This window comes from Malus domestica, chromosome 09, assembly GCF_042453785.1.
Source record: "Malus domestica chromosome 09, GDT2T_hap1".
NCBI lineage: Eukaryota > Viridiplantae > Streptophyta > Magnoliopsida > Rosales > Rosaceae > Malus > Malus domestica.
Genome location: NC_091669.1, coordinates 10,902,468 through 10,927,471, shown reverse-complemented (window position 1 = coordinate 10,927,471; position 25,004 = coordinate 10,902,468). Strand labels below are relative to the sequence as shown.

Genomic DNA, 25,004 nt, shown 5'->3' with positions numbered 1-25,004 from the left:
CTAAGTATAGCATGGCCCTATCGTGAGAGCCATATCTTGACCACATTCAACCATAGCTATGTGTGGCCATTGAGAATATAGAAACATTGAACCCCATGCTTCTTGAGTTATTTGAACTAAATCTGTAGCCTTGCTTTTGATTAACTCTCTGCAAAAACAAAAACCGTTAGCGATAAAAAACTTACATACAATTATCTTCCTTGTAACCGTCATGTATAATCGTTTTTCGCATCAAATAGATTACCTGTTAATCGTATAATGAAACGTATATCACGTATGCTCTAACTCTAAGCACATGATCATACGGTTATATATACAACAATTGGGAGAGAGGGGGAGTTGTTAATACGATTATTTACTCATTGCAGTTAGCATTTCTTGGAAATGCGAAGACCTAGTTGAACATTACAGGCCTTCCTTAATGTTTGACTTGAGTAGCGAATTACCATTTCCTTAAGGCACTCGCAGGTTTCACGCCCGTCTTCGGTGGTTTTGAGTCAGCCATGTAAAATCCTTCACGCCATAGCAATATTCCGTGAACGGGCCATGAAATGCATTGCATGCTGTGTAGCTACTTGATTTATCTCTGTTAGGCTTTTCATGCATGACTATCTGCCAAGGGCGTTACCTGCTTTTCGGTAGTTTTGTTTGACATGTGTTCGATGTCATTCGACTGGTTTATGGTTTATGCATTGCATGACTTTTGTTAGTTTTAAGTATTCTATATTTTTTTTATAGTCACTTTTAAAGTCTTTTTAAGTTTTTCTCTATTTTCTTTTTTTATAGTCACTTTTAAAGTCTTCTTAAGTTTTTCTCTATTTTCTTTCTTACAAGTAGTACGTTCCAACGAAAGTGTAATTGAAGTAGTAACACATTGATTTTCATTTGATGTTTTTTATAGGTTATACTTTGCAAGAAGGCCTCAAATATAATATATACACACACAGAGATGTGCAACAGATAACTAAGATTTCTTTATTTTATTAAATACAATATTATCTCGTACATTACAAGTAGTAGTTTGAATAAACCAAGTACGTATAGAATGGCTCTCTAGTGCGAACCATATCTTGACCATATTCAACCACGCATGCATGCTTCTCTCTCTTTATTTTAACTCAATCTGTAAACTTCATTTTACTCAATCCTGTGCATAAAAAAGCACAAAACATTAGAAACAGGCAAGAACACTTTGAAATATAAGCAATCAAAAAGCCACAAATAACAATAACATCAAGATGCTTGTAGCTTAGTCAGTTAGTTAAAGATATTCTCTCCTTTATGCTCGAGATCCTAAGTTCAAACCTCTTTTGCCCAATATCACTTGTATCAGGATAAACCATCAATGCCAAAACAAACAAAAAAATCTTCTTAAGACCACCGTATATAAATTGTTTCTCAAATTAGACTCATCACGTCATAATCACATGATGGATTATTGCATGCAAGAGTTGTAGGGGAAGACTTCTCAACACAATACATATATAGTAAATTTACTTACTGGTCGCAGTCAACGCTCCTAGAAATGGGAACGTTGATTTGAACTTGACACGACGCAGGGAGACCAGCAGCAGCGTCTTCCCTAATGCCTTGGTTCTGACTTGCCGCGTCCTTAAGGCATTGGCAGGCTGTACGCCTATCTTCGGTGGTTTGAGTGAGCAGTTTCAGACCCGAAACCCCACTGCAACACGCCGCAGGCGGGGTTTCAGCGCCGCTGGTGAGATATGGAAGGCAAGGAGTCAGAGATGACACTGCTTGTTGGCAAGTGACAGTGGCATGCCCCGGTTCAACCAAGACCAACATGGCCAACACCACTGCCACTGCCGCTACAACAACGCGCTTCATTTTTCTTGTACGTTTGATTTTCAATATCAATTAATGAAGTGCTAGAGTGTTTAGTTACCCTAATCGTGAGCTTAAATTGTTATGTAGGTTATGATATGTAGGGTTTGAGGGGTATTTATAGTTGACAATGGAAGATATGATCCAAAGAGATGAGGGGATTTTTGGGGTGAAGATGAGAAGCCGTTGTGGAATGAACTTGTGCTTTTTCTTGTTCTGATATGGGAAGGTTGAGCATCCTTTGCATGCTCCCTACTCCCTACCTCTTCTCTGGGTTAGGTTTTTCATGCATGCCATGTGCGTTACAATTTTCTTCGAAAGAGAAAGTTGAGTAGATTTGGTTTACTGACAAGTGTTTATTTCTTGCCTGTTAGCTGATCATATTGAACGTATCGTTAAGTTAAGTACGAGGCTTCTGGAAGGGCCAAAAGTATTTTCTTACTACCAAAAGCGTTTATGACTATGTTTGGCAGAAAGTGAATAAAAGTTTTTCTAGACCAAAGAAGCGTTTTCTAAAGAAGCACCTGCCAAGTGTTGTGTAAAAAATTCATTTCAACGTGTTTCTACTAAAAACGCTTTTAGCAAAAGCACATAATTGAACTTGAAATCATTTTCTTTACTTCACTATTAACAATGATACTTTTACATGCAACACTAGGTTACATCAGATACCTAATTCTATGCAGATTAAAAATTGGTAGTCACTTTCTTATATATTGATGATGCTTTCCTTTTCAATTTTGATCTGCTTGTTTCTGTTTCACTTCGTCATGATCCTTTCAACTATACAATTCGTAGACTACGTAACACAACAACAACAGTCAGCTCTTGAAGGCTTCCTTCAGAGATTCATTCATGAAGAAATTCCATGCTAGCAATGCTGCTCCAACTGCAGGCTCTACCTGACGGTGATTCAAGATAACAAATGAAGCAGTATTGTAAGTAAAACGTTAGAAATTCAACAAGATAATGTGCATATACAAGCATATGGGACAGTGGTTAGCCGGACCTTTACCTAATTATAGCTAATAACTATTATTTGTTCCTTTCGCAGACTATTTGCGTGTTGCCTATTTTTCATGTACTCTCTAGCTATCAGTTTGATATGAACTCGCTTTTCCGTTTTATTCAAAGGAAAGTGTGAAATTGAAAGACAAGGAAGCCCGACTCTTGTGAGCGCTCAAGAAGCCATCTAGCGAAAGAAGTTGGCTCACCATTTAAATCTTATTTGCATGAAATGTCAAAAGTTGATTGAAGCGAGGCATAAGATGTGTTTACCTTTGGCCTAATTGGAACTGCCCCTGGGTAGTCCTTGGAGATGCATTTGATGACTTCCTTACCTATATCCCACCTTTTATTTGCTTCAAGAACACCACCAACCATGACGAGCGGAAAAGAATCTTTCCCCTCTGCAATTATTTTCGTACAAAAAAATAAAATTAGCATGCACGTTAGGGACGTCCTACATATCAATTATTACTCGCAACACATAAAACTCCTTGAATCTGATACCCATAAAGAATATCTCTCATGAACACTACAATAATACATCCCCATATGTACAAGGAATGGGCATAGAACAAAGGCATAAAACTTGAAAATTAAATAAGTCAGCAAGGCATGACCATACAGCTGCCACACCACCGTACTTCAAATAAACATTGCATGTTAAGATGGAAGGTCAACTAGGTGTACTTTCAATAAGCCGTACCCCCGCTAGTGGGAAGCGAGAGAGCACAAGACAGAGGGGAGACAACACCTATAGGTGTCAATCAACTATAATGATAGTTAAACTCATAAAGTGAATCAAATCAAGGCCCTACACAACCACGTTGTATTAATCATTTTGTTTTTACAACTGGGTATTTAAATAGTATCACTACCCTACCGCTAAATGATTAATGTCCATGAGGTCATGCATAACCACACGTGTCATGGCTTATTATGCATCATACAAATCCAAGAATTATTGGTTCAGTACCTGGACCACACAAGCCAAGTCTTTGAACAACAGCTTTCACGCTGAGCCCCAACTCCTGGACTGAATCAAACAAGATATTATTTGCAACTTCATCACCAGCCTCTGCACAAGATACAACAACTGGAACAAGCGCTGCAATGCGAGCCCAGGATGGATCTGCATATGTCCACCTAAAATCCAATATAAAATTACAGTTGTTATCTGATGTCCCATACAATCAAACCCCTGGAACTCATTTATATCAACATATCTTATGAATTACAGTTCAGATGTACGAAATGATTGAGTTCTCACTTCATTTTCCCAAGATGGTTCACAGAGACATACACAAAACACCAAAATTCCTTTTACATAAAATGTATTTCAATCAAGAATGCATGACAAGTGCAAGGGAAAAATACGCATAGATTTTCAAGAGACTAAAATCCAATAAAAAATTATGGTAATTCTCACTTTACTACCCTTAAGTATTGTGGTTTTCAAACTTTCATACATCAAGTTTTTTTCATCTCAGCCTCATGCCTAAAGTGAGGATTGTGGGTCACTTTCATACTTTTGTTAGGCTTTCCGTCAAAACCTCCGTTAACGTGTGATGTGGCTACAATAAGTGGAAACTGTCCTCACATATAGGGTGTGTCAATATTGATATCTGACAAGATTAGTCTCAAAATATGAAATGATTGTACTTCAATGGAACTGGAAAACTTTTATAATATACATCTATACCAGAACATAGCTACAATAAGTGGAAACGTCTCACATTTTTGCATCACGTAACCAGGACTATTCAAGGGATGGAACAAACCTTGTCATCTATTTCACCAAAACTGCGTAAATGACAACTAGTAACTTCACCCATATATGTGATGATGGCAATTATAAGTTTCAGATAGATACCCAATGAGTTCATCTGGAGAAGAAAGACCAAGCTCCTCTACAATACTAGCTGTAAGCTTTGTATCTGGACCACGACCATCATTGGCCCTTACAACCGCGGTTAATGCCTGTGCAGCTATACCGTATCCACTACAAGTAAACAAGATACTACCTTCAATAGAACTGCTGGAAAGAGAAAGGGTGCGAAGAAAAAGAAGCCTACATCTTTACTGATCACATCCCAAATGCTATTGAGTATCGACTATTGAATTCTAAGATTGATAATAAGTGTATTTAGCATATCGATTCATTTACACATGGCAATGAAATCTTATAATTAAGCACAACATATACCGTCAGGCATGGAGCATCTTCTGACTATAGGATGATCATAATGATATGATAAATGATGAGCAGGAAAGAGTAAGATGAAACGTGAAAAACAGAAAGAACTCTACGAGATTTCAAACTAAGTTTTAATTCAAAATATGATCAAGAAGACAGAAAAGGACCAAAAGGTTCTGGGTTTAACATCTCCCATTAAGTTCTTTCTTCTCACAACCCTCATATCTTTCTATATGCTTCATGGTTAGGATGGTTCAATGACAACCACCTCCATAATGTAGATAAAGCATTGGCCATACCATCCCCTATAATTTTCATAAATTAGGAGCATCATGGATTCATGAGGCAGAGAATGAGATAGAGCAGAAATAAGAACAATGCAACAAGGCTATACCTTCCCCAATCACCTAAGGTAGGACCTGCACCGGCTGCCCGAGCTTCTCTACCGTCTTCTGTGAACCCGTAGGCAATGGTCCCTGTGCCGGCAATTAGAACACACCCATGAAGCTTTCCCAGAGTCCCACAAGCTAGAGCCGCCACAGCATCATTCTGAACATACAACCTCACATGGCTGGGAAATATATCCCTATTGACACCAAGAAAAAATCAAACATGTAGAACTAAACAACATTAATTCGACATTAATGTGTCGAAAACCCAAAAAAAAAACCAAAAGGGTACGATGATAAAACCAAAGAGAGGCACACAAATGGGAACAATGTAGGAAAAGATAGAGACTTGGAAGTGTTACCTCATCCAATCCAATATCCTCTGCTGATCAGTGGGGTGGTTGACGCCGGAAACCGCCAAACAAACAGCCCGAACCGCCGACCGGTTCGAACCCGACTTGGCCAGCGCTTCCGCCATCACCTGCTCCAACGTTTCCCTCGCAGCCGCCTCTACGATTTCACCAGAAAGTGATCCCAATTGGGTAAAAAACTACCATCAAAACTTCAAAACAGTAAAAATCAACTGAAAATCCAAGAAATGAAGAACAATTACCGCCAACGCTGTTGTGGTTGGTGCAGCCAGCGACAGCTCGAGCGAGAACGGGAACCGGGTCGGGGAGGGGATCGGAGAAGGGCAAAATGGGCATGCAAATGCAGACGGTGGAGGTGGTTCCGCCGTCCACACCCAATATAACATCTCCGGCGCCGGCGGCCACTGGCATTTGGTGCTCAAAGTCCCAGATTTCGCCATTCCTGTAGGGCTTCATCTGGGTTTTCACGGTGGTCCAATTGAATCGTATTGGATCGGATGGGATTGGAATTCGGCGTTTGTTTGGAGGAATCGGAGGGGATAAAAGGCGCCAACGGAAGCTCGGTCTCCCTCCGTCAGAGACAGATGGGGATAAACGGAAGAGAACAAGGAGGAGAGGTTGGGGGAGTCGGATGTTTTTGGACTCTCTTCAATCATAAAATTGTAATTAATTTTTTAATTTTTAATTTTTGTTTTGGTTCTCGGACGGCAAGCGGGAGTGCCATAATTTTATTTTATTTTTTATCAAAAAATAAATTTTGTTAGATTAAATATCATTATTATTAAAAAGAAAATTTGAAATAGATCCAATTTTACAAGCCTACTTTTGAAATAGATCCAATTTTTAGTAACTTTTGACTTTTGAAATACGTCTAATTTTTAGTTACTTTGAACTCATATTAAAAAATCCCTAATAACAATTAGTGGCTGTTAATTTTTTTTACGCTTTCACTAATGGCAATCCAGAACACATACACAATGTTTCGAAAATTATCGAAACAATTGCCGTCCAAAGATGTATAAAACGAGAAGAATCTTACGTATCACCAATTGTATACAATCATGCATTTACTATCATTTTGGTTCCTAAAATGGCCTCTGTTTGCATTCTACCACAAGAATGCAAAGGTGGAGGCAAGTTGGCGGAACGAGGGTTTTCGAACTAATAATCAAGGTTCGAGCAGGAGGGCATCAATATTTCGTTTTCCTTCGGGGCCTTTTGTGTACCACGACGACACATAATCTCCATAAACAACTTCCCGGTAGAGGGCAGGAGTCGACTCGCTGATGAGCTCCGAAACAGGGGATACTTTCACTGTCTTGGCCGGATCGTGAAATGTCGCCACTGAGAGTCGTGGCTGACGGGAATTGGTTAGAGCCCTATGCACGGCACTTCTGTACTTGCCGTTGGTTATTATCTGCAGGCAAGATAATCCACTGTTAGAGAACAAACGAAATTGATACCATTGCTCTACTTGTTCATCCAATTCCAGAAAACAATTCCTAATGCATGAAACACGCTTTATCTTTAAATCGACAAGAATCATACGAAAGCTCACGCTGGTGATTCAGTTGTCAGCTTACGGAGAAACGGAATACACATATATCAAAACTAACCCTAAGAACGGCATTCTTAGTTTCAGACGTCACAGCTCAAGTCCACTTGGTACAAACACAAAACCGAACCAACCTAAATCGGTCCCTTGAGTATTGATCTAAAGCCAAACCCAATAATCAAAGCCAGTTTCCTAATGTTTGAATTAAATATTACAGGTTCCTCCTCATGTCACAGTTCTTCGTAATCTCAGTTGAAGACAATTATTAAGACAAATCAGAAAGGACACTGACCAAGCCTCATTGTGTTCCTTGGGACCCAAAATATATTCCTAACCAGAACACATAAAAACAAACAAAAAGAGAGAGAAAAATAAATACGACGGGAGTATTGATGTCATGCCAATGTCCAAAAATAGTGGTTGCCAGTAACATCATACAACTAGCAGCTCGATCGAAGACAAAATAAAGTTGATTAGGAAATTATGGCTTAACCCTTGCTGAAACTGAAAAAGCAGGCGTATGATCTCCAATGCGACCTCTCATACATTGACAGATTAAGCAGTTTGTGAGTTTTTTAGTGTGTGATGTCCAACTGCAACTAAAAGTGCATGTACAAAGCAGTACATCTTAACTTGGTTGGCTACGCATCCAATCAACTTAGAACCATATTAACCAATATTTATTGTCTAATCACTTATCCTACTCGACCGAGAATTAACAAAAACTAACCGAAAGAAAACAAAATGAGGTTCCTAGGTCAGTTTGTCTTCAAGTCCCTACAGACGAATTAATAATTCCCTACTAAAAAAAACATGCCCTAAATCAATACATTGAGCAAATAGAATACAAAATTATCAGAAGCCTGCCCAAGACCGACAGATAAGCACAATTACCCGGGCAAAAAAGTTAATATTCCTACACATGATATAACATATTGTGACTAGTAACTGAATCCATACGTTGAGCAAATAGAAAACAAAATGATCAGAAGCCTGCCCAAGACCAACAGAAAAGCACAACTACCGGGCCAAAAACGTTAATATTCCTACACATAATATAACATATTGCTACTGGTACCACTTGATTAAATTCAGCGTCATTTAAGAAATCTAAATGCAAAAAGAATACTTTGCAATACGTTCATCATGATTCATTCACTGAGTTTCCTGGGATTCAAGCAATATTCTTATCTATTAAAAATGCCACACAGCTAATGATAATTCCGCAATGACATGGTGATTGGACTGCATATATTCAATGGGCGTAGGCATCAATTGACAACGGATGACATCTGTTATTAATAAAACAAAGGCACACTACAAGGCGCTTCTTGACGCCAAATTTATTCCTACAAAAGCGTTGATCAAGAAAATTTGACACTGCATTATAAAAACAGAAACTTCAAATACTTGGAACACACCCTCCCCTTCCCAGTCCCCACTTCCACTCTAAGAAATGTTAAACCCCCTGCATTCTATGCCCCTCCTTTCTTTCTCACCAACAATATTTAGCCCATTTCCTTAATCTTTATAGCAAAAGTTTTCAACTCTGTTATACTAAGAACTTGTATAATCAATTGGGTAATGTCAGCTCTTTGTCGCTTCGATTTGTTAAATAAAACAACCATAAAACAACCGATTGGGTAATGCTTATAAAACTAAAGTCTGCAATTTTCTCATAGTTATAGGCAGCAAAAAGAAGAACAAAGGTGTGTTTGTTATTTGACAGTAGAGGTTACCTCAGTTTGGTCAGCTAAAAGCACAACAACGGCGTCGCCGCCCAAAGGCTTCACCGGCACCCAATCACCGTCCTTAAGCACCTCAAGCCCGCCCACCTCGTCCTGGACCAGCAGCGTGATCGCCCCAAAATCCGAATGGGACTGCAGGCCCAAAGTCAGCTCCGGCTGAGGACACGGCGGGTAGTAGCTAATCGTAATGTTCTGCCAAAACTCCCCCACCGCCTCCTCCATACGCCGCGTTTCAAGCCCCAGGCTTTCCGACAACAGTCCCAGCAGCTCCCGCGCCAGCGAAGCTATTCGATCGCTGTACTCGGATACCACCCGTCGGTAGTCCGCGGGAAAACCGGGCCAGCGCGTAGGGTCCCGGCGCGCGAGGGGGAGAGTGTGGTGGTCGAAGTAGTCTCTCCAGTCCAAAACGGTGTCGTCCTTCTCCAACATCCGGCTGCCGTACCCCTCCGACGCCGACGAGCTCGGATCGCACGCGTAGTTCAGCTTGTCTTCGACCGAGCTATCGTTGAAGAAGGTGAGGCCGGCGCGCTTAATGGCATCGAGTAAGGCGGCGGGTACGCCGTGATTGGTAACGTGGAAGGCGCCCCAGTCTCTGCAGGCTTGTCCGATTGAGGCCCGAACCGAGTTGCGGCGGGTCGGGTCGAGTCCGAATAGGTCGATGATGGGAATGTTGGTTGAGGATGATGGTTGGTTGGGTCGGTACTGGGGAGGTTGAACGTATTGGGGCGGAACTTGGGTCAGACCGGCTTGGGCCAGGCTTTGAACCCTGATGGGCTCCGCCGCCGCCGCTTCCATTTTTGATCGAATTGGGATTCCCGGAAAGGTACACAGAGCGATGCGAGGACGATGATACCGATTTTATAGCCTGAAGCTAATACTTGGTATTGGTTCAGTGTTTTTGTTCATAAATAACACTGATTTTATTTTTCTATTTTCCCGGCAATTTTTTTTTTTTAATCTCGGAAAAATAAATATATCCAGTAAAATTGACGGTAAAGGACAAAAAAATAAAAAATAAAAAAACTAACGAACAATTAAAAAAAAACTTCTCTTTTAACAAAAAGTCATTTTTAAAAGTATAGTGAATAGTGCTAGTTAAAGGTAAAAATATGGTATTTCGTTAAAAATGAATAGTACCGAAGTGTTTTGTTAAAACTCCTAAAAAAAAATAGGCAATTGAGCCAAATAATTTGAGTAATTAATGAGAATATATGGTTACATAAAAAATTCATGTGAATTTTATTTCAATCCAGCGATGTTAGGGGGCGTTTGTTTGAGCTTGCTAGCTTTTGCTAGCTTGGACTAGACTATGTAGTAGTCCAGTCCTGTATTTGTTAATAGTCTGGGACTAAGTTTAATGAGATTAGAAGAGACTCGTGGAGACTAACTCCCTCGCTAGCAAACCCGTCGAGAACCATGAGATTAGCGGGGACTAACTCCCTCTCGTCTTCCTCTGCTCCTATGTTTTCACAAACGCCGAGAGCCACCATCATTCCCCCTCGCCAATTCCCCCTTCCCCTCTTCCTCTCTCCTCGCTTTCTTCTCTTTCTGCTCTGTCGAGATCCAAGCTCAACTCAAACTCGGCCGCCACGGCGACAGTTGCCCCATCCTCTTAATGCTGCAAGTCTGCACGCTGCGTACAAAGTCTGCTTCTCTGCAACTCTGGCCACCTGTATCCAGACCTGAAACCCACCACACCCACTGCCTAATTCTCAACATCCAACCACCAAAATTTGAAAAGAAAAAAAAAATCAATTCGATAACAACAACAAAATCTTCATTTTTCCCAAAAAATTAAGAGATTTTATGAGAAAATCAGAGGAGGGGCGAGAAACAGAGTGGTTGTGAAATCCATGACACCGCAGAGAGGAGCCTCTGCATGATTTCAATTTTCCGTGGGATTTGAAGTTGGGAAATCAAAATATGTGGTGCCATAAATAATTTAGAGGAATCACAACATCAAAGAAACAGAAAAGGAAAAAAAGAGGGAACAAAAGGGGGTGATGAATGATGATGTTTTGAGGGAGGAGAGAATGGAAAGGAAAAGAAAAAGACGAAGAGAAGGAGAGGGTCATGGCAAAATTAGGAAGAAAAAGGAAGATCAGAGGAAAAAAAATTAGGAATGGAGATGGGAGATAAAAGAAATAGACAATGGTAGTAATAAAATATTACTAAATATGTATTAAATAATATAAAATATTAATAAAATATGAACGAGAAAATATAATACTAGAATTTGTTGTTATCCTATTTTTTAGTCCGACACTGCATCAAACGCTTCACCAAGTCAGTTCAGCTTAGTATAGTCTAAGCCAATCCAACTTAGTCTCTGAAGCTAGTCCAGTCCGAGATAGTCCGATACAACAAACGCATCCTTAGTGAATTAAATATTTGGTTGTACTTGGTGCATTTTTAGGACATACTTTTTTGGAGAGGAGCTTGGCTCCTTAAGATTGAGAGGAGTACCTCCTCAATTTAATTTGTGTCTAATTCAATGAAATTTATGTTTATAATCGAAACCATTTATTATTATAGATGGCATTAATTGTTGGAGTGAAAAATTTTGAGTCCCCAAACCCTCCCACAAGTAATTTTGTAATCACGTCGAGAAGTTGAGCACCATCTTTGTTTGTCATCAATGAGGGAAGTTGAGGTACCTGTAAAAATACACTCTCACACTCTCAGTATTTATTCAAAACAATTGAATTACATTATAAAGTGATCATGTACTTCCATTTTTTACCCCCTCATATTTGATGGGATTATTAGCCTTTTTTGGGCATTCGAGTCTTTTGCACAAAGTTTCACTTTCCTTCTATTTTCCATGTTCCACAGGGCCAAGCACAAGACTCCCCCAGGCTATAGCATGGGGAGAGTTTTGGTTCTCAAGCTTAAAAATATTAATCTTTTAGGCTAGTTTATGATTTTTAATTGTTATATTCCACTTGGCAAATGAAAATTTGATGATTAAGACCGTTTTTAAGAGTAATAAGAGCTAACACATGTTAAATAAACTCATCACTTTAACCAATATTATATTTTAATGGTAATAAATTAAATATTTCATACCACAAATGGTTCCTTATTTTATTCACTTGAAAGCTTTGAAGGCTAGAAACCTAGAAAACATAGAATAAAATTCTTGCTTCAAATTATTACATTCAAGTTTTTACTATTATATAACTTTATGTAGGCAACAAAAAATTACAAATTTAATTTCGTAGTAATAATTTTAGCTTAACCTACCCACCAAATAATTTTTGACTATGCCATTGTATGTTCCATCTCTTTTTTTGAAAAATTACTAGTTGGTAACTTCGTTACAACAGTTCACCCTTTTAGAGGCCACTAGCGTCAGAAATCGAACTAAATTTCCGCGTTTCATGTTCTATGTTCCATGTTCCATGAAAGTGTTTAATCGGTTCCATCTCTTTTTTTGAAAATTGACTACCTGGTAGCTTCGCTACAACAACTCACCCTTTTAAAGGCCACTAACGTCAAAAATCGAACCCAATTTCCACTGTTCATGTTCTATGTTCCATGAAAGTGTTTAATCGTGCTTCTTTATTTTCATATCCCTCCCTATTTTACTTCCACCCTCTTTTTTTTTTTGGTCGAAGTCATTTCCACCCTCTTTCACATGACCGCCAGTGGCCTTAAATAGCCAACAGTAAAAGACCAAGCTCCCACAGTAAAACTGGATAATCCAATCCAATCCAATCCAATGGGCACTGAACAGAAGTATCTGCTTACATCTCGATTTGGTTTTGACTGACCGCCTTATCCCAATTCCAAATCCCTCCCTCTCGATTTCCAATGCCAGAAAGACCCATCCTTTAGAAAATCCGATTCAAAAATCGTTTCCAAACACCCACAATGCCACCGCCGGCGGCGCTCTCAGCTTCCTCCTCCTTCACTCTCCTCTCCCCACCTCCCTCCCCAAAACCAAAGCTCCCGCCTTTCTCCCCCAGAAAACGCTCCTTTGCCATCACCCCACGTCGCCACCTCCTCCACTCCGCCCCCTCCTCCGCCGTCCGATGCGCCGTCATCGAAAAAGAAACCCCCGAGGCCCACCGCCCCGATACCTTCCTCCGCGAGAACTCCTCCTCGTCCTCCGTCCGCTACCGCTTTGAGAAAATGATAAGAGATGCCCAGGACACTGTCTGCGCCGCCATTGAGGCCGCGGACGGTGGCGCCACATTTAAAGAGGACGTGTGGTCGAGACCCGGTGGTGGCGGAGGCATTAGCAGGGTCCTCCAGGACGGCGCCGTTTGGGAGAAGGCTGGTGTCAATGTCTCTGTTGTGTACGGTGTTATGCCTCCTGAGGCTTACCGAGCTGCCAAGGGCGCCGCCGCAGCTGATCATAAGCCTGGCCCGGTTCCCTTCTTCGCGGCCGGAGTTAGCTCGGTAAATTCGTGAGTTGTGCTGTGTTTGTGAACAAAGAAATGTTGGGTTGTCTTATTTTTGTGTGTGTAATATGTGGGGTTTGATTGATTGCTTTCAGGTTTTGCATCCGAAGAACCCATTTGCGCCTACTTTGCATTTCAATTATCGTTATTTCGAAACCGATGCTCCCCAAGGTTAGTAACTTTGTTGTTGATTGTACATTGCTTAGCTAGGTGGTGTTTGTAGGTAGGCAGGCATGAATCCGTCGTTTATCGAAGTGCTGAAGAAGTAGATGATCTCAAATTGAGTATATCATTTTCGTTCATGCTTATGTTGAATAATGCAGAGGTTGTTTTTACATAGAAAAATGTGAAACCCTTAAAACATAGTCAGCTGGGAACTCGGATTATGCTCACTCACATGCTATGAATGATATGTTGAGATTCTGAGTAATGCCTTTGTGGGTTAATTAACAGTGAATAATGATAAGAATTGCAATGTTGATAAAACTATCAGTTACATTAGCAGAACAATATTAAGATTAGTGACCGAGGTAAGATATTTCTTCTCGTCAGCATCTGGAAAATTTGCCTGTTCCTTGTATCACTCGTGTATATATAATTTTATGAAAAAAGAGAGCTGCTGGGACTCTGTTGATTTGTCATATTTGTGCAGATGCTCCTGGAGCACCGAGGCAATGGTGGTTTGGGGGTGGTACTGACTTGACACCTGCTTATATTTTTGAGGAGGATGTTAAGCATTTTCATTCAGTATGTACTCACAACAGACAACTTTCCTTGTGGTGTTTTAACATTCTTTTCTTTTGAAAAACGCTGGGTGACTTTAACTAACTGCATACTAATGTTAGCCTAAATCTGTAGGTTCAGAAAAGTGCTTGCGACAAATTTGATCCTGCCTTCTATCCTCGGTTCAAGAAATGGTGTGATGATTATTTCTATATCAAGGTATTTTACCGAACCTTTTTTACTGTTATGTACTATGATTCTATAATATGGCGTTGATGATGCATTGATGTTTTCTAAACTCTAATAGTCAATTTGGACAACTTCTCAGGAACTAACAAAAGACGTGCCTTTGTGCCAAATAACTGCGTTCTTGTTTCTTTTTGCTTATATTATACTGGTGATATTATTCTGTGAAATGAGTATGTTGACGTTCTCATTGTAATGCAGTTATTTGTGGATTTTTATTGTTGTTGTGTCAAATTACGAATTATTACAAATGTACTGAGGTTTACCCATCAAGAAGTTCCTGATGTACACATAAAAGGCATAACATTCAATACTACATCCACTAGGCATGTAATGTCTGTACTTTCTCATGTTTGTGGATTGTAGTCAATGAAGGGTAAAACCCTTTCGCCACTTCCCAATCATTCACTCTTAAAATACTTGTTTATTTTTAATTACAATGCTGACTAAATGGGTAAAAGTAAAACTATTAATGAGTTCGGACTCAATGCAGATGTCAAATTACTATGTTTGCCTGATATTATTTTGCTTTATATTTGACAATCATCTTCGTATGCAGCATCGAGATGAGAGGCGAGGACTTGGAGGAATATTTTTTGATGATCTAAATGACTACGATCAGGAGATGCTTCTTTCTTTTGCCACAGGTATTGCTTAGAAAAATAGAATGCTTTCTTTGTGTATTTTCCGTTAATTGTTTCATTCTTGTTGAGCGACTAAATCCTCTTCCTGCATGGACTTCTGTTGACATGAAGAATGTGCAAATTCTGTGGTCCCTGCTTACCTGCCGATTATAGAGAAAAGAAAGGACCTACCATTTACAGATCAGCAGAAGGAATGGCAGCAATTGCGAAGAGGGCGCTATGTCGAGTTCAATTTGGTATGAAAATAAGTCCTTAAGGCATTTAAAGACTTTCATATCATCAAGACTTAAGTAAATGAGGTCTAATTCATCTTGTTCTTTTATACAAAAGGTTTATGATCGTGGAACTACTTTTGGACTAAAGACGGGAGGTCGAATTGAGAGTATTCTCGTCTCTCTTCCACTGACTGCTCGATGGGAATATGACCATGTAAGCGATATTTTATTGACACTACTGAAAATGGAACGGTTTGAACTTTTGAACTCGTAATTGAGGGAGTGATCTTATTGTTTGCTGTGCAGAAACCAGAAGAGGGAAGCGAAGAATGGAAACTATTAGATGCTTGCATCAACCCAAAGGAATGGGTTTAAGGTTTTGAAGATTATCTTTAACTGTATGACCTTGATTTTTACTTCTGCCCCCACTCCTCGTTTTTCTTATATCATCTTCCGTTCGATTTTTTTCTTTAGTTTGAGAGTTAGAGGTTAGCAGTCGGTATCTTGATCAAGTGTAGTATATGTACAAGGCGATGTAAGCTGTGAATCCTGAAAAAATTGTCATCTTTTGTAAGATTAGAAGCCCTTGTTGAATAAATCTCGAGATGAACAACATTTTCGCACTTCTTAATATCCCGAAAACTAATCTGATAGACGGACAAGTTGATGTACGGTTTTTCCAATGGAAGAAGGCTCGGACATGAATAGGGTTTTTTTTCCAATGGTGACCAAGTTGTCTAACATCAGGCTTGTGGGGGAGAAATCCCATTTCTTTTCTTGATTAGCTACTTCATACAACTGTATTTGGGGGTAGAAGGGGCTTTGCCGCACAATGCAGTAAAAAAAAGATCGAGATGGCTACATAACTCGATGGCTACATAACTCGAAGACAACACGTTAAATAAAAAATACAAACTAAACCAAATTGTTAACTTTTCGAACCTAGCACTCAAGTCGTGTCAAACTCATGGTAGTAAACGACATGAGTTTGCCAAGAAAAAACTTTGAAGCTGGTTGCCGATGCCAGTTCCAGTTCGAACTTTGGTACAGTAAAAACTTATGGGAAGAGAGAGAGAGAGAGAGAGAGAGAGAGAATTGATGAAGATGGAATGCAGCTGACAGGGGCAATGCTTGATCACCAAGAACACCGTCCGTCTAGTTACACAGCCTAAGATCTCACTCGAAGCAGAGAAGTTGCTAGCTATAGTGACAACCAACTCAATCAAAAGTTCAAAACCAAAAACCATACACTTAAGCAAATACCGCTTCAGATGCAGATACTGATTCAGACAGATTAAAACATGCAGAGAGATTCAAATGCAGAAGAGAGTTTCTAGCAAGGCATGAGGTTTCTAGTAAGGTTAGGATATGCGGGGCATAAGGTTTCAAATCCTTATCTACTTATCAATGCTGCAAGCAAAGAAAAAAAAGAAATGTTGAGCCTAAAGCCAAATTAAGGTTCAAACCCTTGCAAAATGCCAGATCCATTAAACTTATCATAAGCAGAATAATTCCCTATCCGAAACTGAAGAAACTCGATCTTAGTTAGCTCTGTTGTGATTGGCTTATATTGAGCTGTCAACAATGAAGTGACCTGTGTTTGCTTTCGGTGGAAATATCACATGGTGTGGGCTGCATGAAAGTTGCAGACAAGTGCTGCAAATTAAAAGCAAAAGTGGACAACAAGCCAAATGCATTTCGGCTAGTAAACTAAACAAAAAAAAGTTTGGTGGACACCATTATGAGTAAAGATACAATGATGATGCTTGTAAGAAAATAGAAAAAATGTGGTTGCTTTTACTTTAATGATTATAAAGAAATGTGATGATGGCTTGTCCTTTATTTAATGCAAGAAAATGCTTGCATTATGTGTGCTTGCCGAGGGAGAAGGCTTGCATCAGGGAAGCATCCAAGGAGATGGTGAGAGCATTTGGCTCTACCATGGGAAATGTTGAACATGGGTTGAGAGAAAATCAAGAGAGTTAGAGTGAAAAGTGTTCTAGTGAAAGAACTCTTGGGGTAAAGTGAGGCTCTTGGGAAAATTCTATGAGTAGGTGTGCAAGGGATTTAGGATTGTGTTATGTCGATTTAACTCATGTGTATCTTGTACTATTATTATCATAGTGAAGAGCAATATCTCTCCGGGGACGTAGGCAGAATTTTTGCCGAACCTCGTAAATTTCTCGGTGTCTTTATTTCTTGTATTTTATTCTGTTTAACTGAGTGTGATTTGGTGATGTTGTAATCTGAATCTCGTTTCCGCACTAACGAACGGGCAAAGGCACAACAATTGGTATCAGAGTATCGTTGGACGCTTGGTTCGTTGGAGGTCCAGATTTGTTGTTCACCATGGAATTTTCAGTTGATCAGTTTAATGGGACAGACAGTTTTACTCTTGGTAAAGGAGAGTAATGGAAGGCCGAAGAAATGAAAGACATGTTCAGGGACGCTTGGATCAACTGCGAAAGTTGATGTTGAGGAAGAAGACAAATGCCTCTTTCTTCTTACCTCACTTTCAGATTCGTACGAGAACCTTGTGAAACTTTACTGCATGGAAAGATACAGTAAGTTTGGAGCAGGTGCAAGCTTCTTTAGTGTGGAATGATACACAAAGGAGACCATGAATGATGGTGGGCACGAGACTGCTTAAGCTATTCAAGGTTGGAATCGTGGAAGAAAATTGGAAAGAGGATATGAGAGAGACAACAAGTTCATATCTGGTTCCGGAGGCAAGGTCCACAGTGCTACGGTGCAAGGCTGGGTGGTAGCAAGTTTGTGGCATAAGGCTTCGAGTATGCCCTCTAGGTACTTAAAGCAACACTTCTCCTGGTGATGTTTAGTCTCAAGTGTTGCAGGGGTTTTGCAGCAGGTGGAGCTATGAGATTCACAGGTGATGAGATGGTCCTGAGGTAGGAGGAAGTGTGGGAATTTTGTCTGGCTCGATGGGTTGTTGCTGGAAACAGGCGCACTGACGAGTTTCTAGGTTGCAGACAATGAAGAGGAGGAAAACCTGTTGGAGGAGACGAGGGTGTGTCGAGATCATGTCTGAAGCTAAATGGTGATTTTTAGCTTGCAGCAGCTGCACATGCATTGGCAGTGACTGAATCGGAACATGACCAACGAGGTTGATTCAGTGTGTGTATGCTGGTACGTAAGGCCAATGAGCTTTGGTGATGGGTGCAAGGATTTTTGCATGGTGTATTCGCTAAGGTAGAGATTGTTGTGATTTGCTCATATTTTGAGCTGGCAACAATGAAGTGACCTGTGTTTGCTTTCGGTGGAAATATCACATGGTATGGGCTGCATGAAAGTTGCAGACAAGTGCTGCAAAGTAAAAGCAAAAGTGGACAACAAGTCAAATGCCTTTCGGCTAGTAAACTAAACAAAGAAAAGTTTGGTGGACATCATCATGAGTAAAGACACAATGATGATGCTTGTAAGAAAATAGAAAAAATGTGGTTGCTTTTACTTTAATGATTATGAAGAAATGTGATGATGGCTTGTCCTTTATTTAATGCAAGGAAATGCTTGCATTATGTGTGCTTGCCGAGGGAGAATGCTTGCATCAGGGAAGCATCCAAGGAGATGGTGAGAGCATTTGGCTCTACCATGGGAAAGGTTGAACATGGGTTGAGAGAAAATCAAGAGAGCTAGAGTGAAAAGTATTCTAGTGAAAGAACTTTTGGGGTAGAGTGAGGCTCTTGGGAAAATTCTATGAGTGAGTGTGCAAGGGATTTGGGATTGGGTTATGTCGATTTAACTCATGTGTATCTTGTACTGTTATTCTCATAGTGAAGAGCAATATCTCTTCGGGGACGTAGGCAGGATTGTCGAACCTTGTAAATTTCTCGAAGTCTTTATTTCTTGTATTTTATTCTGTTCAACTGAGTGTGATTTGGTGAGGTTGTAATCTGAATCTCGTTTCCGCACTAACGAACGGGCCAAGGCACAACAAGCTCGTCTCTAAATCCCCAAAGGCGATCGACTTGGAATCACTAAAACTGCCGGAGTGTATAAGGTGCTAACAATGAATTGCATATATTACCACAAGGGTGCGAAATGGGGAATTGACTTTGAGGACAAACAATTAGATCCTATAGCCTTCGGCAGCCAAATATAATTACAAGATGTATAAAAATTTCATGAAGCTTCTCAGATAGAGCAAAATATGTTGGTAAACCAAAGAGTCAATTTCATTGTACAAAGCATGAAAATATATTAAGCACCAAGTCGGAATTTCAAGTCATGTCACCAGCTTTGAAAATAGGCAATCGTGAGCCCGTTACATGCCACCACAAGAAACTTTGTCATAAGCAACGACTAGTTGTTCTTGAAGAAAATATGTTGGTAAACCACAAAGTAACATTTCCTTGTACAAGGCGTGAAAAGATGGTAACAATCCTTAAGTGGTGACCATACAAATATTCAGCACCAAGTTGGAACTTCAAGTCATGTCACCAGCTCTGAAACTAGGCAATCGTGAGCCCGTTACATGTTACAGTCGTTGGCTTTGTGGTCCAAGAGATTGTTTTACGCATGCTTTGACAAGTTGTTGCAGATGGACATGTGCAACAACTTTAATTTGCTCACCTTGCTGACAATTTTAGGGAACGACTCTCAAATTGTCGTAAAATCCATAATCCTCTACTATTTGTTGCCTACTAGTTTGACTCCATAGTTGTTGCTTATATCCATCAGTAACATGTATGCCGTACGCTGCGTATTGTGGATTTGTTTACATCTACAACTCCTTTCTGCTTCGTTTTCATTTCACCAGCTACACAACATTCCCATTTTTTAAGAGTACCATCCTTAGAATTTTTAAGCCAATTTTAATATGAATCCCGCGGTTCGCTGTGATCTACTGCATAGGGATCACTCAAATCATTGCAAAATGTATACTGCATCGGATCAGCAATCCACTAGGTTTCAGTGCAAATACCATGTTCGAGAAATAATCGTCTTCATGAAAATAAAGAGTGAATGAATAGATTTCTTACTCCTGTAAAGAAATATCCTGAAGTATAATGTTGAATCAAGGTTTGTCGTCCAAGAACCAATAACTCTTGGTTCTGCAAACAATGTTACTATATCCATAATGGCAGGAACAATTGAGGCAAGAATCTTGAGGATAATTAAACAAAAAGAATACTGAATATATAAAACAGTATTACATAATCTTACTATGTCACCATGTCAATTGAGGCAAGAAAGGAGGGAATGAAAGCCTCACAACCTGAGTTTTGGATGTTTTCACTACTTCCCAGTTGCTGGTGAAACTAAGGTCTCTACATATAGAGCAAATGCAAGCCTCAACTGCTTTTTAGGTTTAAGAACACTTCTGTATCTGTTTGCCTTTAAATCATATAATTTTAAGTCACCCTGTCTTAAGCCTATGAAAACTTTATCATCCTCTGAAACGTACACGGGATGTGAAAGGTCTTGATCTTTCAGCACAATCAGTTTGGTCCAAGATTGTTCAACTCCATATTCCATCATCACCCATATTTCTGTATTCCCAAATCTGAAATTGTCAAATGAACACAAAAGGTGAGAACTTTTATAAACCCCAAGATCTGCCCCCAGAAATATATCTCCGAGAACATTGGGTAACGACACTAGCTCCTGAAATTTTTCCTTTGCTAAATCGAAAGAGGTTATTGTTGTTGATTTCGGATCTATTGACCCATCTGCACGACGTTTAATGTTTAGCCAATGTAGGGCGCCGTTCAACAACAAACCCCGGTCGGACCCAATATGATCGATACCTTCAACAATCCTCCATGAACCCGTTTTCAGTGTAAAGACAAAAACTTCATTGGTTCGATCTGCACTTAGACAGTTGCAAATGACTTTGTAATCATCAGTCGCAGAATCATAACCAAATCCATAAAATGCCGGAAGGAAAGCTTCTGGACTGGGTTTTGGTATCTTCTTGGAATTGCCAGTACAAGGATTCCACAACAAAGTGTAATGGCAATTTAGAAAAAGACAAACCAGGCCATTGCTAGAACCCATGATCCACACATTTCTGTTGTCAGGCTGCGTTAATGGTAATTTGTGCCTTCTGCAGCGTGGAACAACTACACGACTAATATTTTCGTGCTTGTTCTTCGTTAAAAATGACAGTAATGATTCGTAGTCTATGGACTTTATCAGAAAATGCCACCTGTTTGTAAACATTAGCAGCCTCAAGTTGGTGCTGTGTCTAACTGCTTGGCTGCACTGTTTTCTAACAAAATTAGGGTCGGAGATTAAGCTACACCATGACTTGCATACACGCCGACATCGTAGTAAGGATTTCCCTGGAACCCATGACAGTATCTCAAGGATGATGTCAGTGTTGAAAATACAGGCGCCATCATCAGAGGGCACCAGTTGCGTCTCTCGTTCCAGGAGGACGCCGTCCGCCATGTTAATTAGATTATCAAATCCATCTCATATAACTGCAAAAAGATCCATAAAAATGTCAGAACAAAAATTGAAAGAAAAGTAGAAAAAACCTAAGGCTTTGACGTATGTAGGATTTATAAAATGAGAGGAGCTGGCCAAGTTCGACGTGCCACAAGAGCTAGGAATTCGATCCTATACTACCATTTAAAAATCTCATAAAAATTTTGCCATGATATTGGGACGAGGAAGGAATAATCATCTGAATCATAGAGTTCTATCCACGCCAAAAAAATCAGAATCATCCAAATAAAAAACCCTAAAATAGTTGTAAAGCTGACGAAATAATCTGGAAATATGTAGAAATGTGTTAAAGAAAATCCATACCTGTGATTATCAGAGGGACAGGTCAAGGGAAGAAGATGAAGAGACAAGAGCTTTGTGCGTTGTGCAGGGAGGGGAAGATTTTAAGTGAAAATGATTCTGCGTTTGATGCGTTATTTCGGAATGGGTGGCCATTTTAGAAGAGGTGTATTTAATTGGGATTTTAAAGGATTTTAATTCTTTAATATAAATAGAGGGAACAAAGAAATTGTGGTGCTTCATGGTATGCGGGTTACCCTGGGAGTGTCTATTTCACATCTATTTTTTGCGGATGATTCGGTTATTTTTTGTCAAGCAACAGTACAAGAGATTTGGGGAGTTCTAGAGGTGCTTGATTGTTATGGGGACGGTTCCGGACAACTTGGAGAAAAGTTCTTTATTCTTGGGGGCAAATTGTAATACATGGCAAAGGAAGAAAATTGGGCGGTGTACCAATATTCAAGAGATAGGGAAGGGTTTGTGAAGTACTTGAGATTGTTGGCGGATTTTGGGCATTCCAAGTGTGCGGTGTTCGAAGAAGTGCAGATCAGGATATGGATGCACGATTTAACGGGTGGGTGGAGCAATATTTATCACAAACGGGTAAGGAGGTGTTAATCAAGACGGTTACAATGGCTATGCCAAATTATGTGATGTCATGTTTCAAGCTTCTGGTGAGTACGTGCAAAGAGATGGAGCAGGAAATTACGAGATTCTGGTGGAGGGGTAATAAAAAGAATTCTGAAATGCATTGGATCGCGTGGGAAAATTTGAAAAGGAGGGGGCTGATTGGAGTTCAGGGACTTCCAATGCTTCAACCTTGCATTCTTGGCCAAAATTGGGTGGTGACTGGTGATGGCTCCAAATTTGTTGTTGGCTCAGGTACTTAAAGATAAATACTTCCCGAATACTACTTTTTTGGATGCAAAGTTGGGGTGTAAATTGTCATGGGGTTGGAAAGGTATCTTTCAGAGAAAAAAAAAATTATTGAAAGAGGGTTACGCTGGAGGGTGGGTGAGGGAAAGAATATTAGAGTCACGGGTGATCTGTGGCTTCCTATACCCAATACTTTCAAACTTCAAACTCAAAATGCTTTGAGGCCGGAATGGTGAGAGATTTAATTGATTTTGATTTGGGTAGGTGGAATGTGGAGTTGGTACATGAGCTTTTTGATGAGAATGAATCAAAGTTAATTATGGGATTACCATTTAGTTTGATGGGTTGTAAGGATAGGATTATTTGGCATCATACGAAACATAGAGGGTATACGGTTCAGACAGGGTATAAGGTTGAGATGGAGCTGCAAGTGAATGGGGAGTTTGGAAGAAGGGGTACGGGCATGAGTAGTGGGAAGGCTGAAGGAGACTAGATGTGGAAGGGAATTTGGGGACTTCATGTTTTGAATAAGTTTAAAAAATTTATGTGGAGATGTTGCAATGGTTCGCTAGCAGTAAGAAGAAATTTACTTCGGAGACACATGAATGTGGATAGCAGGTGTGCTGTTTGTGGTGCCGAGGAGGAAACGGAGGAACATCTTTTCTTCCAGTGTGAATTCAATAAAGTTTTTTTGGTTTTGTTGCCCTTTACAAATTTGATTCGTTGTCTCTGGTGTGTGAAGAATTTAGAGGATGTTGGGAGGCTCTGCAATTACGTATCAAAGAGATGGCAATGCATGACGAGACTCTTCAGGATATGGTCTATGGGCTTTGGAGAATTTGGAAATGCAGAAATGACATGGTGTTTAATGGGAAAGCATGGAATCTGATGGAGGCAATTGAGGTCTGGAGGAGGCAATGTGGGTGAGCATAGGGTAATTGAGAAGATGTGCGAGATTCCTTGGTTAAGTCATACAAGAATGAGGTGCGGGAGGAAGGTGGGGCGATTGAAGTGTGGAGGAACCCGAGATTCGGTACTTTGAAAGTAAATTGTGATGGATCGTGGAACTCGAAAACGGGGCTGGGAGGTTATATGTGTGTAATTCAGGATTTTGCAGGGTGTTTGCGAAGAGTAAGAAGGGTGGGGAAGAGGCCTTTTAATTCGGCAATCTTGGCAGAAGTCGCGCGGCGCTTGTGTTATGCAAAAAACGAAGGATTCTTGAAGTTGGAGATTGAATAAGATGCCCAGGTGCTGATGCAAATGATTGACAATGAGATTGAAGTGGATGCTGATTTGGAATGTCTTTTGTTTGATATTGATTCTTTGGTGAAGCATGTTGGTGATGTCAAGTTCGAGTTTGTGTCACGGGATAGCAACCTGGTTTCTCACATGGTTGCTTCGTTACTGCCAAACATGGTGGTTCGTTTATTTGGGACGAGATTGGCCTTGAGTTTTTATTTAACATTCATACATAAAGTCTATCTTTTGACAACAACAAAAATCTAGGTTAGGATTTTAAATGATTTTCTAAATTTAGGGTGTTTTCAATCAAGATTTTTATGATAGTTTATTAAAATGGGGAGCATTTTTGCTCACCACCATAAACTATGGTGTATACTCACCATACACCTAATCAATTGACACGTGTCATTTCACTTAATCTTGGTTAATTTTTTTTCAAAATTGAAAAACTAACATTTAATGTGAAAGTTAACTAGAGTTAAGTGAAATGACATGTGTCAATTGATTAGATGTATGGTGACCATACACCATAGCTTATGGTGGTGAGCAAAAATGCTCCCATTAAAATGGTTAGAAATCTCGGTGTATTCAATTAAGAATTGATTTTAAAGAACTTTAAAAAGTTGAGGAATTTGAGTGAATTAAAGATATTTTATAAGGGTAATGCTATGAAGACAAAATTTACAAACTAAATGATGTATCACAAATAGGAATGAGCATGTTTATCAACGCTTAAGTAATAAATCAATCATCAATTTTCATGTCATTTAGTTTCCAAAATTTAGTTTA

The 25,004-nt window shown here is 39.8% G+C and overlaps 5 protein-coding genes across 6 annotated transcripts; 1 reads left to right on the top strand and 4 right to left on the bottom strand.

The window, feature by feature from the left end:
- Window positions 1-952: 952 nt before the first annotated feature.
- Window positions 953-1,943, bottom strand: LOC114826977 (non-specific lipid-transfer protein A-like). Its single transcript, XM_029108149.2, has 2 exons — window positions 1,502-1,943; window positions 953-1,147 (listed from the first exon to the last, which is right to left on the bottom strand). The coding sequence occupies exons 1-2, from the start codon at window positions 1,843-1,845 to the stop codon at window positions 1,138-1,140; spliced, it is 354 nt and encodes a 117-aa protein (XP_028963982.1). The 5' UTR covers window positions 1,846-1,943; the 3' UTR covers window positions 953-1,137.
- Window positions 1,944-2,437: 494 nt separating this feature from the next.
- LOC114826975 (uncharacterized) lies at window positions 2,438-6,494 on the bottom strand. The gene is made up of 7 exons (XM_029108147.2): window positions 6,047-6,494; window positions 5,796-5,943; window positions 5,439-5,630; window positions 4,721-4,849; window positions 3,824-3,993; window positions 3,121-3,251; window positions 2,438-2,744 (listed from the first exon to the last, which is right to left on the bottom strand). Exons 1-7 carry the CDS (start codon window positions 6,258-6,260, stop codon window positions 2,664-2,666), a joined length of 1,065 nt encoding a protein of 354 aa, XP_028963980.2. The 5' UTR covers window positions 6,261-6,494; the 3' UTR covers window positions 2,438-2,663.
- A 233-nt stretch (window positions 6,495-6,727) lies between these two features.
- On the bottom strand, window positions 6,728-10,008 carry LOC114826976 (jasmonate-induced oxygenase 1). The gene is made up of 2 exons (XM_029108148.2): window positions 9,099-10,008; window positions 6,728-7,221 (listed from the first exon to the last, which is right to left on the bottom strand). The coding sequence occupies exons 1-2, from the start codon at window positions 9,900-9,902 to the stop codon at window positions 6,973-6,975; spliced, it is 1,053 nt and encodes a 350-aa protein (XP_028963981.2). The 5' UTR covers window positions 9,903-10,008; the 3' UTR covers window positions 6,728-6,972.
- A 2,715-nt stretch (window positions 10,009-12,723) lies between these two features.
- On the top strand, window positions 12,724-15,965 carry LOC103411494 (oxygen-dependent coproporphyrinogen-III oxidase, chloroplastic-like). Its single transcript, XM_029108146.2, has 8 exons — window positions 12,724-13,514; window positions 13,612-13,687; window positions 14,169-14,263; window positions 14,375-14,458; window positions 15,045-15,132; window positions 15,241-15,365; window positions 15,460-15,558; window positions 15,651-15,965. The coding sequence occupies exons 1-8, from the start codon at window positions 12,984-12,986 to the stop codon at window positions 15,717-15,719; spliced, it is 1,167 nt and encodes a 388-aa protein (XP_028963979.2). The 5' UTR covers window positions 12,724-12,983; the 3' UTR covers window positions 15,720-15,965.
- A 3,496-nt stretch (window positions 15,966-19,461) lies between these two features.
- LOC103443142 (F-box/kelch-repeat protein At3g06240-like) lies at window positions 19,462-22,277 on the bottom strand. 2 transcript variants are annotated; one of them, XR_011571347.1, is made up of 3 exons: window positions 22,122-22,277; window positions 20,345-21,790; window positions 19,462-20,245 (listed from the first exon to the last, which is right to left on the bottom strand). XR_011571347.1 is itself a non-coding variant. In XM_008381926.3 (2 exons), exon 2 carries the CDS (start codon window positions 21,756-21,758, stop codon window positions 20,601-20,603), a length of 1,158 nt encoding a protein of 385 aa, XP_008380148.1. In that variant the 5' UTR covers window positions 21,759-21,790; window positions 22,122-22,277; the 3' UTR covers window positions 19,462-20,600. The 2 variants fall into 2 exon arrangements, 1 of the variants encoding a protein (XP_008380148.1); XM_008381926.3 differs by having other exon boundaries at window positions 19,462-21,790.
- Window positions 22,278-25,004: the final 2,727 nt, after the last annotated feature.

What these genes read in the sequence shown, in the direction of transcription:
- LOC114826977 (XM_029108149.2), bottom strand. Translation starts at nt 1,845, where the DNA reads ATGAAGCGCGTTGTTGTAGCGGCAGTGGCAGTGGTGTTGGCCATGTTG.
- LOC103411494 (XM_029108146.2), top strand. Translation starts at nt 12,984, where the DNA reads ATGCCACCGCCGGCGGCGCTCTCAGCTTCCTCCTCCTTCACTCTCCTC. An exon ending in GCTTCTTTCTTTTGCCACAG is followed by an intron (nt 15,133 to 15,240) that starts GTATTGCTTAGA and finishes GTTGACATGAAG; the next exon opens with AATGTGCAAATTCTGTGGTC. An exon ending in GCTATGTCGAGTTCAATTTG is followed by an intron (nt 15,366 to 15,459) that starts GTATGAAAATAA and finishes TTTATACAAAAG; the next exon opens with GTTTATGATCGTGGAACTAC.
- LOC114826976 (XM_029108148.2), bottom strand. Translation starts at nt 9,902, where the DNA reads ATGGAAGCGGCGGCGGCGGAGCCCATCAGGGTTCAAAGCCTGGCCCAA. An exon ending in TTTTAGCTGACCAAACTGAG is followed by an intron (nt 7,222 to 9,098) that starts GTAACCTCTACT and finishes TCTTGCCTGCAG; the next exon opens with ATAATAACCAACGGCAAGTA.
- LOC103443142 (XM_008381926.3), bottom strand. Translation starts at nt 21,758, where the DNA reads ATGGCGGACGGCGTCCTCCTGGAACGAGAGACGCAACTGGTGCCCTCT.
- LOC114826975 (XM_029108147.2), bottom strand. Translation starts at nt 6,260, where the DNA reads ATGAAGCCCTACAGGAATGGCGAAATCTGGGACTTTGAGCACCAAATG. An exon ending in ACCTTAGGTGATTGGGGAAG is followed by an intron (nt 4,850 to 5,438) that starts GTATAGCCTTGT and finishes GTTTACTTGTAG; the next exon opens with TGGATACGGTATAGCTGCAC. An exon ending in TCTCCAGATGAACTCATTGG is followed by an intron (nt 3,994 to 4,720) that starts GTATCTATCTGA and finishes ATTGGATTTTAG; the next exon opens with GTGGACATATGCAGATCCAT.